At 48.0% G+C, this 11,688-nt stretch overlaps 1 protein-coding gene across 1 annotated transcript; it reads right to left on the reverse strand.

The window, feature by feature from the left end:
• Positions 1 to 8,973: 8,973 nt before the first annotated feature.
• TCF21 (transcription factor 21) lies at positions 8,974 to 11,158 on the reverse strand (the record flags this gene model as incomplete). The annotated part of the gene is made up of 2 exons (XM_082048456.1): positions 8,974 to 9,063; positions 10,709 to 11,158. 2 exons carry the CDS (start codon positions 11,156 to 11,158, stop codon positions 8,974 to 8,976), a joined length of 540 nt encoding a protein of 179 aa, XP_081904582.1.
• Positions 11,159 to 11,688: the final 530 nt, after the last annotated feature.

Raw genomic sequence — 11,688 nt, forward strand, 5'->3', positions numbered from 1 at the left:
TAGTTTAACTCTTGAAATGAATATGCTAATTTCACTTGTCAAGAACAATTGTTTCTCTTCAAACCAGCTGCGGGTACATCAGTGACAGGATTGCTTATTAACCCTGGTTTTGCCTCCCTGTTAGGCGGCTGGCTGCACAGCATGTGCGGCAGCGCTGCCGCCCTGTGGCTTCTCACTGAAACGGATCCACCGCAGCCAGGTGAGGATGCTCAAGCCAGAAAAAAGCTTTTGGAAACGAGAAGTCGGAGTTTAGAGCAACTGTTAACACAGTTCAGTAACTCTGCGCGGGATCTCCAGAATTTTTATGGAGAGTCTTAAGACTGTTATAATTCTTCACAGACTTCAGCTTAAAGGCTCTGAGTCATTACAATTAACACGGATAATGTGGGGTAATTTGTGGCTTCTCCCTGACAATTCTTTTGAGTTCTATATGGCTGTATCACAACAGATGCTGATTTTTTTTTTTCTTTTTTTTTTCTGAACAGCAGATTATATAGGCAAGTTATGAAGGAAAGCTTTATAAACCATGATTTTGCTTGAATTCTGACCAAGCTTCTGTGTTTGTTTTGTTGTTGTTTTGTGTGTGTTTTGGTTTGGCTTTTTTTTAGCATACTCATAAAGGTCTACATAAATTCAACACAAAATATCTTCTAGCAAATATTTATTCATTGTTTATCTCCACATGCTGCTTCTTTTCAGGATACAACTTTTTCTAGCAGATGTTCCACAGAAATGTGCACTCATCCCTGGACATTAAGAAATATTTTTTTACTGATGAAGAGATGAACTCTTACCATGTCAAAGTTTTGGCTGCTCTGTCAGCCTGAGCTTTTCCCATTTAGACTGGGACATGTCCTGAAGATTGTCTCTTTAAACATATACTTGCAAAATGTGGACATGGAATTCAAATAAGGTGATTTGACATCTACCTAATTTGACATGTAAGTTTATCAGTTGTACCTGCAATTTTATTCCACACCTACATAGTTACAAAACTGCTTATTCTGTCCGTGTGTTCTCCCCGTCCTGATCTCTGTCCCTCTGTGCAACTCTAATTTGGCTCCATGGCTTCCCCCACTGGGGTGTCTGAGATGTGAGGGATTTCTCACCTGTGGGAACTGTGTCCTCATCAGCCCATTGCATGTTCTCACTTCACAGACACTGTGCTGACTCAAACAGGGAAGGCACAGACACTGTCTCTTACTACGTGATTTCATTTTCCTGTGCCTCTTTTTCTCAGTTCCTTGTTTGGGAATTAAAGAGGAGATGGAGTTGCGGGGAGGCTGTTTTCTGTGGTTGGACGTTCTGCAGAGTAGAACCATGGGGTGCTTGGGACCACCAGTACCAGTGCAGTAAAAATGAGGGTAACCAAATTTTAGGACACCGCACATATTTTGGTTCCATAAACTACAGCAGTGAGAGTGAACAAAGGTGCAATTTCATGATATTGTTACACAGATCTAACTGCAGGTTTATGTAAAAAAAAATAACTGGTCAAACTGAAGAAAATGCTTGGTTATCTGGATTTTTGCATTTTTGCAGGATCAGTTTTCAGTCAGATAAAAATCCGGTGCAAGTTAGACTGTGGAGAAGTGTAGAGAGGAGAGAAGAAAGATGGACGGCCCCTTGAGCCAGCCCACAGTGAAGGCTAGATAAAGAGTTTTATGCAGCTGCCTCTTAAGTACTTTGGGCTCTGTGCAGAAGACTGTAGTGAAGTATTTTTGTTTGAAGAGGAAGTACCTAGGAGCAACCTGTATCTCCCATGTTCCATAGAAATGACATTTTGTGGAGCGCTCATCAGCTGCATGCATGTGGTACTGCAGGTTAAGTATGAGACATCTCCCAGGCTTGCAGCCAGCAGGGAACAAATTTAACCCTGTGGCAGGAGATCAACCAGGGAGGGAATGCTTCACTCCAGGGCTTAAGTTTGTCAGATGAAACTTCAATGTGCTTTCTCACACTTCTCTGATGATGTACAGTATGACAACTCATGCCAGCACTATTAAACTGTTGCCTCCCTGCTGTCAGTGGTACTTCAGTCACCTCCATAATATTAAACTATTCTGCTTAATTTTATAATATATATTAATTTTTATATTTGTATTCATAAAAAAACAACCAAATCAAACCAAACAAACCAAAAAAAGCCCACCCAACTATTAACATGGAGCTGCTTGGCAATGGCGAGAAAGAGTTACTCAGAGGACATATATAAAATTTTGTCATCAGAGAACTCACAACTCAGGTAGAAAATGTATGCAGAACTTAGTAGAATGGGGCAACAAAGGAACAAGGGTTTTCAGTGTTACAATTTAGGATATAATGTTTAAATCTCATCTTAAGTTTGTTTTTCAACTTGGCCCCTTGCTTCTAGTGACGTCTAGTCTTAATGTATTAATTATGAGATACAAGTAGCAAAGAGGGCCCTCACGAAGAATTTTTGGCCCATAGAAGAAGATAGCAGGTTGATCTAGAAAACAAGTGAGAAAAGCATGGGGCTGGGATAAGACAAAGGCATCAAGTACTTTATCGCTCTAGCTTCTCAGGCTGCAGCAAAACTGATAAATAACACAAGGCCAAGGCTTATTTTTTTGGAGTGCTGAGTTGTTAGCAAGGTCCTTGTCAATCCTTTGGTCTGTTTGACTAACTTTATCCGACAAAGTGCCCAAGCACAGTTTGGGAATAACGTGTGCCAGGGGCAGTTCTCACCCTTTGGTGAGAGTGGAATAAAACACAGATGTGTGTGGATGTGATCCCAGCTACAGCACTGGCTCTTAGAGCCACAGAGTGGTCCATAGCCTGTTTTAGATAGACATATAGCCTGAGAGGATCCTTCCCTGTGCCTATTTTTATGCTGAATTCAAAGAGCAAAGATCCCTGGAGATTTCAGCATCCCTGGGAGAACATCTGCTCAGTTTGTGCCCCAGAAGAGCTGGTGGCTTGAGCCTGTACCAAGCCAAAGTGTAAACCTTCAGCCAGTCAGTTGTCAGCTCTGCTCCTCTTTGTCTTCCCATCCGTAAATTGTAGTGACCTCCTATAGAAAAACATTTGTTTATGAGGCGACAGCAAATGCTCAAAGGTATCTGCTGTCTTCTGTTTAATTTCTGCATTAAGTCTGAGGTGCTAGCCATATGGAAGTCCCTACATAAGAACAAAACAATATATGTTATCAATGAGGAAGAACTGTTCTCATTCTGGTCAGCTCGGCTGTCAGAAATCACCACAAGCAGCAGGATGCTGAAGCAAGAGGCCGCGCTGACACTCGGATTGCGTGTCACACACGATGGTCTTTGCCTCATCCCTGCGGGGGGAGGGAAGTGCCGCTGCAGCAGCCTGGGAAGCTGTCCAGCAGGACAGTTATCTCTGTGAGCACATCCCTGGGAACCCTTGCTGCCTGTGCCCGCTCCTCCTCCACTGCTGCTGCCGCCCAGGGTTTCACAGATGTTCCTCCCAGAGAAGGCAGCTGCAGCTCCCAGCCTCCCGCTTTCCATCTCCCTGGTGGTCCGGCTCCACCCGGCTGTGATGGAGCTGCTGATAGTTCCTCCCTTCCCAAGCCCGTCCTTTCACAAGGACTGAGCAGTAGTAATCAGAGGAAAAGGGATTATTCTATGCTTTTTCCCCACTTCCACTCATCTGGCTGTGTAGCTTTTTTTCCCTAGCATTTCTGATCCCCGTTCTTAAACAGTGTGCAAACAACTGAGAGAAAACTTGAGTGTGTAGATAATCCGTATTTACAGTTGGATATGGCCTTACAGTTTACATAGCAGACTGGGATGTAAATTAGGGTTGTTTTTTCCATCCTTGCTTAAGGAAAATGGTCTCGTAGAATTTAAAGTGAAGTAGGAGTTTGCATTGGTTTTTATTCTTCTGCTTTTGTTATGATCTTTTATTTTCCTTGCAAGGAGGTTTGAATCTCTCCACTCCCCATGCAAGGACGGTGTAACTCTGTGCAACGCATGCGCATCAGCTTGAAGACGCAGTTGGTCTGTTTACAAGTTTCGGTTTAAGGGCAAAACCCTAAGGCAAGAAAATGCGTCATCTCAGGGCTGTTGTGACCCTAGGGTATGTCCACGCAGCAGTTGGGAAATGCGATGACTGCATGCCTGGGCCTACTCAAAGCTGTTTTTATTCAGCTAGCTCAGATACACCAGTGTCTGAAGTGAGCTGAAGAAAAATCAGTTACTTGCGGAACTTTGCTGGGTTTGGCATCTGCCGGCAGCAGTCCTTGCAAAGGTTACTCAAGTTTTGGGGTTTTTTTCCATCCCTTGCAGAGCATAAGTTTTAGGTCAGACCTATTACATTTTCTCAGGGTTCCAGAAATTCACCAAGCCGTAATACACAAGTAGCTTGGCAGCACTAAGGACAAAAAAGCCATTATTACTGGTTGTGCCGCTTCCCATCCATAAAGCACTCTGGACTGAAGAGCATGAAGCAAGCCACGGCTGAACAGCGAGCACAAAGTTGTGTTTATCCTGTGGGTCTGTGTTTGGTAGCACAGGTGTAGTACAAGAATGGTCAGTGCTACATGGGCCAGCAATGAAAAGGGACAATTTGAATTATTTGCTCTTGGGGGCAATTCTGTACGGAGGTATTTCTGGGTGTGTATATACATGGAAATTACAGAATGCTTGTTTGCTGCCACAAATTTCAATTTCATGGAGACTGAATTTCATTTCAGTGTCATCTAAATGTCTTCTGAAAACCTGTCCCTTTTGGCAGACTCTGAGTGGTAATCTAGATTCAGATATCTAGACAGAAACTAGAAATACCCTGCACTTTTATCACATTATACTCTCCACTTGTACACCAGATATACGTGAGTTTTGTTCTCTTTTAGATGGCTTACTACCTGCAAATTAGCTAATGTCTTTGGTGTGTATATATATATACACATGTATATATTTACTACAAAAAACAATGAATGACAATGACAATGGGGTTTCAGGAAAGATTACCTCTTGAATAGTATATGTGATTCATTTATAAGGAAGCATGTGTTTCTAGGCAGACACAGCTGTGCGGTTACCGATATAAATGTTTCGAACAAACCCGTGCTTGTGATCCTGTCATCATATCCAGGATTCAAACCAGCTTCCTTACAGAAGAAACCACATGGATTTTCTGTGTCTTTTAGTTGCTGAGGTGAGCTGGGAATTTCAACCTTCTACCTTGCAGACACTTCAAAGAACAAGCTATCCAGCATGTGTTCTCCTTGTGCACCTTGCAGCCTGGGGGCTGCTGCCCCAGTCAGTGCCCAGGACAGCAAGGCTTTGTGGAGGTGTTTGTAAAGTGGATTTCTTGCTATGTTGATGTTTCGGGTTGGCAGATTTCCATCACAGCAAGAGGATAAGATAAGCCTAAAATGTTTTTTCTGTAAGGTACGGAAAAAATGCTTGCTCCTAAAGGCCTTATGGACTGTGAAAGCTGCTGCTAAGCAGTATAACATGAGCACCAAGCCCAGGAGCCAGAACACTGAGTGCAGCTCTGCAAATAAAGGATTTTTCTAGTCTCCAGCTGAACTGAAAAATGGTTGTGAAGTAGTTGGGTGAAACTGTGTTTCCTTAAAAAAAACCCAAAAAAACCTAATAGTATTAAAATCAGATGGGGCTAAACTATTTTTAGAGACTTCTTATCTTAAAACACATAGGTCCATAAGCAGGTTTTCTGTGAACTTGTATCCTGTGATTGAAGCAGCATTTGAAGCTTCATCTACAGCTGGCAGTCTACTCTGTATGCTCTAGTATCTGATAAGGGCTGAGTTAATGTCGAAACTTTTCCTTTAGCTGCAGACTTAAAGATTTTTTATTTTCTCTAGTCAGCTGCCTGTTTTCACAAAAGAAAAAAAATATAGCAATTCGGTTATCTTCGAGACCTCTGTCAAATTCAGTTGAAATCAGGCAATGAGTTAAAACATTATTAGGAGGGAATGTATACAGACACTCATGCAGCTGCATCTACGTCCATGTAGATACAGAAAGATAAATCAAGTCAGCTTTGTTTCCACATGAAGAAGGGGTCTAAGTATATTTTGGTAAATCTTAAAATGCATCATTTTGTACAGAAAAGCAAGAAAGCAAAAATATTTTCTTTAAAATCATCGACATCAATATTTAAGCTGGTTCCTTGTTTTTTCCTTAACACATTAGCAAGTTCCTTTCAAAATCATCAATTGCTTCAGTCAGACTAAACATACATTTTCTGTTTGCAAATATTTTTATGTAAAATTGTATGCAGCAGCAGGGAAGAATGTTTTCACTCATTGTTCTCCTGACATACATGGTAGGACTCTTAATTCATCTAAGAAATTTGGGCTGTTGAAGCCAACTGCCAATGCTATCAGGGCTGTGCCCTTATACAAGAAGACAGTGGACCAAGGGTTCCCAGCCACATAAATACCTCTGGAAAATATGCTTGTTATCTTTAAAATGGAGATAAAGCCACGAATTATTTTACAGTCAGAGTAAAGCAGTTATTTACCTTTCTGTATATTGCCAGTTGCATTTGTTTATTGTTTGCTGCTTTTTTTGCCATTTTGTTTGTTGCTGAACTGTTGCTTAGAGGCAAGGACTGAGGAAGGTGGAGGATGCTCGAGGAATATTTCAGTCCCCAAGTGGCTTGCAATCTAGACTGGTAGGTAAAGTGAATAACAGCACAAGAACTAACAGTGCCTACAGCCTCTTTTTACCGTTCGGTTTACATCGCAGCTTTTGGCACATGGTTATGGCTGTGTTCCTCACATTTTGCAGGGGGACTATCGCATTTCTCACTTCTCTTTTTTTCCATGCTGCATTTCAGGTGACAAATGAAGAGTGAACATGGCTAGCTCATAAGGGTTCAAAGGATGCCGATTGCAGTTAGCAAGCATTGCAAAGCAAGGTGGCAAAAAAAGCGTGTGTGAATATATTCAGAATTTAACTCTTAATTTTATGCACATCCCAGATGCCTATCAGTTTCTGCTTTCTAGAAGAAAAACAGCACCTTGCTATGAATCTTGAGCAGGCATTAACTAGTATGTATTTAAGTTGAGACTTTGAGTGGTTAAATTAAATGGTTAATTTGAATTCAGAGGGTAACTTGGGTGGTTAAAGTGATATTTGTGCATTTGCTGTATCAGTCATTTGCACTTAGTTCAAGATTGGAAGGCTTTTTTCTGTCTCCGTTTAAGAGAACAACAATTCCCCCTGAATTTCCTAGTGTTTGGGGTGAAGAGATCAGCCCTTTCAACTGTATTTACCAGGGTAGCTCATCTCTTCAGCGAGAGCTCTGGCTGTTCAAGGTGATGTGTTTGGTAGTAAAATCAGTCAAGCCTGGGTGTGCAACTGTGTGTCTTGACTGGCGCAGTCCTGCTCATGACAGTGAAGTTGTGTATGGCTAGGGCAGGCGAGGAGGTCTGCTTTTAATTGTGCAGGATGGAGATAAAGCTGTGAAAAAGTGAAATTAAACAGCTCTCCCCTTTTAAACCATTAGGACGATACAGCAGGCCCTGGCCCTTTCCATGACGAACGCTGAGATGTTTGCACAGCCCTTGCCTCACAGTAAGCTGCTGTAATTAAACCTAGCCCACGCATGAACCCGCCTGGTGAATTTGGGTCGCTTGGAGGACGCGCCACCTCACCCAGTTATTTCGGGGGGAAAAAGGGGCATGAGAAGAGACATAATCCAGCTTGCGGGGAGTTGCCGGGGGGAGGCAGCTCCTGGGAGGGTCCGTGGCCCCTGCGCTGTCACCGCTCCCCGGTCCTCGCCGCCGCCCCCCGCCGTCCGGACGGGACGGAGGGCTTGGCTATGGGGGTGACCGCGATGCATCCCCGACTCTGGGGTGGCCCTGCTGCCCCCGGACAGGGCGCTGCCCCGCTCCTGCTTTCCCCCGGGAAATATTCAGGTATCAAACGGAACCAAAGGACGCTATTGAAAGAGCAAGTGAAGCGGAAATTTAAAGCCCCTCTGCTAATAATAACAGTATAAATAACCGAAGACGTCTTGTAAACAGTGCGGTCATAACCCTGAAACATTAAACAGCGCGGTGGGATCTGGTGCATCAGCTGCCGGCGGCCGCTGCCGGGGGAGCGTCCCGCACTCCTGTTTATCTCAGCCTCATCTCCCAACGGCTCACTGATCGATAGAGGGGAGATGTTTAACTTAAAAATTCCCAGCACCGAGGACCGGGGCCAGAGGGGGATCCTCCGTCCGACTATACCTCATCCATAGATAACCGCTCTCGTCCGCGCCGAGCGGCGCGGAGCGGCCGGGGTGGCGCCCGCAGCGCCCGGGCGCCGGGCAGCGCGGCCGGGCCGAGCTCCCGCGGCGAGGACGAGCTGCGGGCCCTGCCACTCTCTTCCTCGGGATTTGCTCCACATGGTTAGGTCCGGGGAAGCAGCTCTTCTGCGGCCCGGGGCTGAGAGGCGGGCTCCCCGCACAGCGCTGGGCGAGCGCGGCCGCTTCGCGGAGCGCTGGAGGCGAGCGGAGGCGCGGTCCTTCCCCGCGCCGAGCCCGGGAGTCGGAAACGAACATTACACCGCTCTGTGATCAGTGGAAAGGAAGGTTTATTCACAGAAATAGAGCAAAACCTGCTTGAAGAAAATATATCTATATATCTTTAGGGTGAATTACTTCATAGAGATGACTGTCAAAGTCAGTTTTTCTAGGCATCTACATATTTCACAGGTCTCAGACAAAAGATACACACGTGGTAGGTTTTGTTTGATCTCTGTCTTTCCTCTAGTAGCTCTTGAACCAGCAAGGCTCTTGTTGCAGGACACTCGACTGTACACGCATTTAATAAAGTTAAATAGAGTCGGGATCTCTCGGGGTGGAGTCTTTGCTAGGGCTCATTTGGTCTCCTCTGCTCCCGGAGAGCGGCTCTGCCCGTCGCTCTGCCCGGGGCCCGGGGCAGCGGCGGGGCCGCGGCGTGTCCCTGCCCGCTTCGCCGCCCGCTCCCCGGCCGCGCCGGGACGCTGCTGGCCCGGCCGCCGGGGCTCAGGATGCCGTCGGGCCGCACAAACGGTTTGTGTTCACCACTTCTTTCAGGTCACTCTCGGGTTTGCCGGCTACCATAAAAGGCCAAGTCTGTAGCCAGGAAAAGACACGGGTGGGAAGGGGGTTACATACGGAAAAATGCACATTGCAACGCTTATTCCGCCAGCGGGTCCAGCTCGGGAGCGCCCCGGGGGATCGAGCCCGCTATCTACCGCCTGAGGCCGCCTCTGGCAGCGCTCAGCGGGGCTCGGGCCGGGGCAGTCGCCGCTGGCTGCGACGAGGACCCTTCTGCCTTTTGCCGGCGGCTGATCCCGCTTCTCCTCCCAGCCGCGGCGGGCTCCCCGCGGGCGTCCCCGGGGCGCCGGAGCCCGGCTGATCCGCCCCGGGAGGGAGGCAGCGAGGGAGGAGGGATCTGCACTATCCCCGGCGCATCCGCGTTCCCCCGGCACTAACAGCGCGGGCACCCCGCCGCCGCCGCGCCACCCCCTGCGTTTGGTTGTGACCACCCTGGGGGCTCTTCCCCACGGGAGCAGCCCCACATCCTGCCGCGGGCCCACCGCAGCCGCGCTGTCCTGGCGCAGGAGCCGCCCGGCGGCCCCTGCAGCCCCCGGCCGCCCTCCTTGGCCTCCTTTGGCTCAGGGGGCAGGTTTGGGTGTTTCTCTGTGAGAGGGGAGGGGGGGGCTATGTTTGGATGGAGTGTTGAATTTGTTTTACTTTATCGTTTTTCCCCATGTTGTTGGGCTGAGTATTTTGTTTGTACACAAAAAAAACAACCCAAAAACAAAAACCAAAAAGAAATCTCTCAGGCCCTTATCAGCTAACACAGCATGTAATGTCCTTGCCTGGGGAGTCTGAAGCTCAAAAGACAGCTGGATCCCAGTGAAACTTCCCCACATCCCCTCTGCCATCCCTTTATCTGGCAGGGTCTGCACGTGTGGGCAACATAAAGGCTGTATGTCTAAAAAGCCCAGGCAGATCTTGCCCATCACTGGTTTGCATCAGTTGCACATATTTTTATAGCTGGCAACTGGATGTTTCTGGCAGCTGGGATTATTGGGGAGACCCCGGCCTGCTGGGGAAAACTTTCTGTGGGTAGTGGGAGCAGAAGGAGGGATGCCGTGCAGCCCAGGGAGGCTTTGCGGAGTGTACCTGGGGCAGAATCCTCCTGAGCAACGACAGTGATATTTATTTTTCCTTTGCTGGTTTACATGGATAGGAGAAATATCCTGGACCCAGCAAATCCAAGAGGCTGCACGCAGAGCCCCATGAGTTGTGTCTTTTAAAAGCTAGGACTTGAGGATGGCAGGAAATATTAGTAGAGAGGAGGAATAAGGACAAATCCTGGGGTCCTTGTGCTGGGTTCTTCCTAAAACATGCCTTTCTCTCCTCAAATTCCTATAACTACCCGCTTGCAAGTAGAAAGCTGCCATCAACCTGCTGAGGTTTCTCAGGCACTCCTGTGGCAGTAAAGCCCATCCCTGCCTATCTGGGGCCAGCGTGGCTCCTGCCTGTCCCCTGGAGGGGATTGCCAGGAGCAGCGGATGGGGCACAGGGCAGAAGGGCAGCTGGGAGCATGTCCCCTCGCACAGTACCGCTTGCCACCCCACTGGCATCAGACTCTCTGTGAGAAGCACAGCGCAGGTTTCTCCCCACACATACCCCATCCCAGCTCCTCACCCACCTCTCCCCATGCACACGCACATGAATTGCCTGGCCCTGGCAGGCTGTGACTTACCAGGTTGACTGGGTGGATGTAGCCGTTTTCATACTTGTCATTGGCCAGGATCTGCCTCAGGTGAGCGATGTAGCTGGAGGCCAACCTCAAGGTGTCCAGTTTGGAAAGCTTGGTGTCTGGGGGCACCCAGGGCAGTGTGGTCTTAAGCCTTGAGAAGGCTTTGCTAAGGACCCTCATCCTTGCCCTCTCCCTGGCGTTGGCAGCGTTTCTCTGGACCTGCTTTCCCTCCTGGCTCACTCCATTTAAAGGGCTCTTCTTGGGGGGAGCTTTTTTCCTCTTTCCCGAGGCCCCTCTCCCCTTCTGAGGGGAGCCATTCTCGCCATTGGATCCCTCCTCGTTGCTCTCGTTGGACGCCCCAAACTCTTTGTTAGTATCCATTTTCAGGCCATCGCACTCCAGCATCTCCACCTCCTGCAGATCTTCCACATCACTGAGGGACCCAGTGGACATGGTCTGGAAGATGCCGAAGGACCAGTGGGAAGGGGGGAGGGGGGAGGAAGAAGGGCAGTTCCTCAAATCTACTTCAAGGCAGTGGAGGAGAGAAGGGGCGCCAGTATTTTCTTCCCCTTCCCTCCCCCCCAACACTAAGGCGATACCAGTCCAGAGAAGATCCCCGCCCTCCCGCCTCACTACCCTGCTTTGCCTGTGTTTGAGGGAGGGAGTGAGAGTGTGTGAGAGAGGGAGAGAGAGAAAGAAAGCCGAGGAATTTAGTGAGGACACTAGTAATTTATCTGGGGGATAAGAGAGGCGGATCCAGCCCAGGGGAGGGGCCCTGCCCGCTGAGCACACCACATCCCCAATCACAGACCTTTGCACAGGACAGGGAATGAGGTATCCCGGCAAGCCTTTGCCGAGAGCTCAGAACTGGGATTCAGATCTTCACCACTGGAGCAAAGCAACTCACTCTCTCTCTCCCCCTGCTCTGTCTTTCTATCCTCCCCCTTCCTTCTACTCCTCCTCTGCTCCTTCCCCACTTCCCT

Source organism: Streptopelia decaocto (assembly GCF_964273445.1).
Source record: "Streptopelia decaocto genome assembly, chromosome: 3".
Lineage (NCBI taxonomy): Eukaryota > Metazoa > Chordata > Aves > Columbiformes > Columbidae > Streptopelia > Streptopelia decaocto.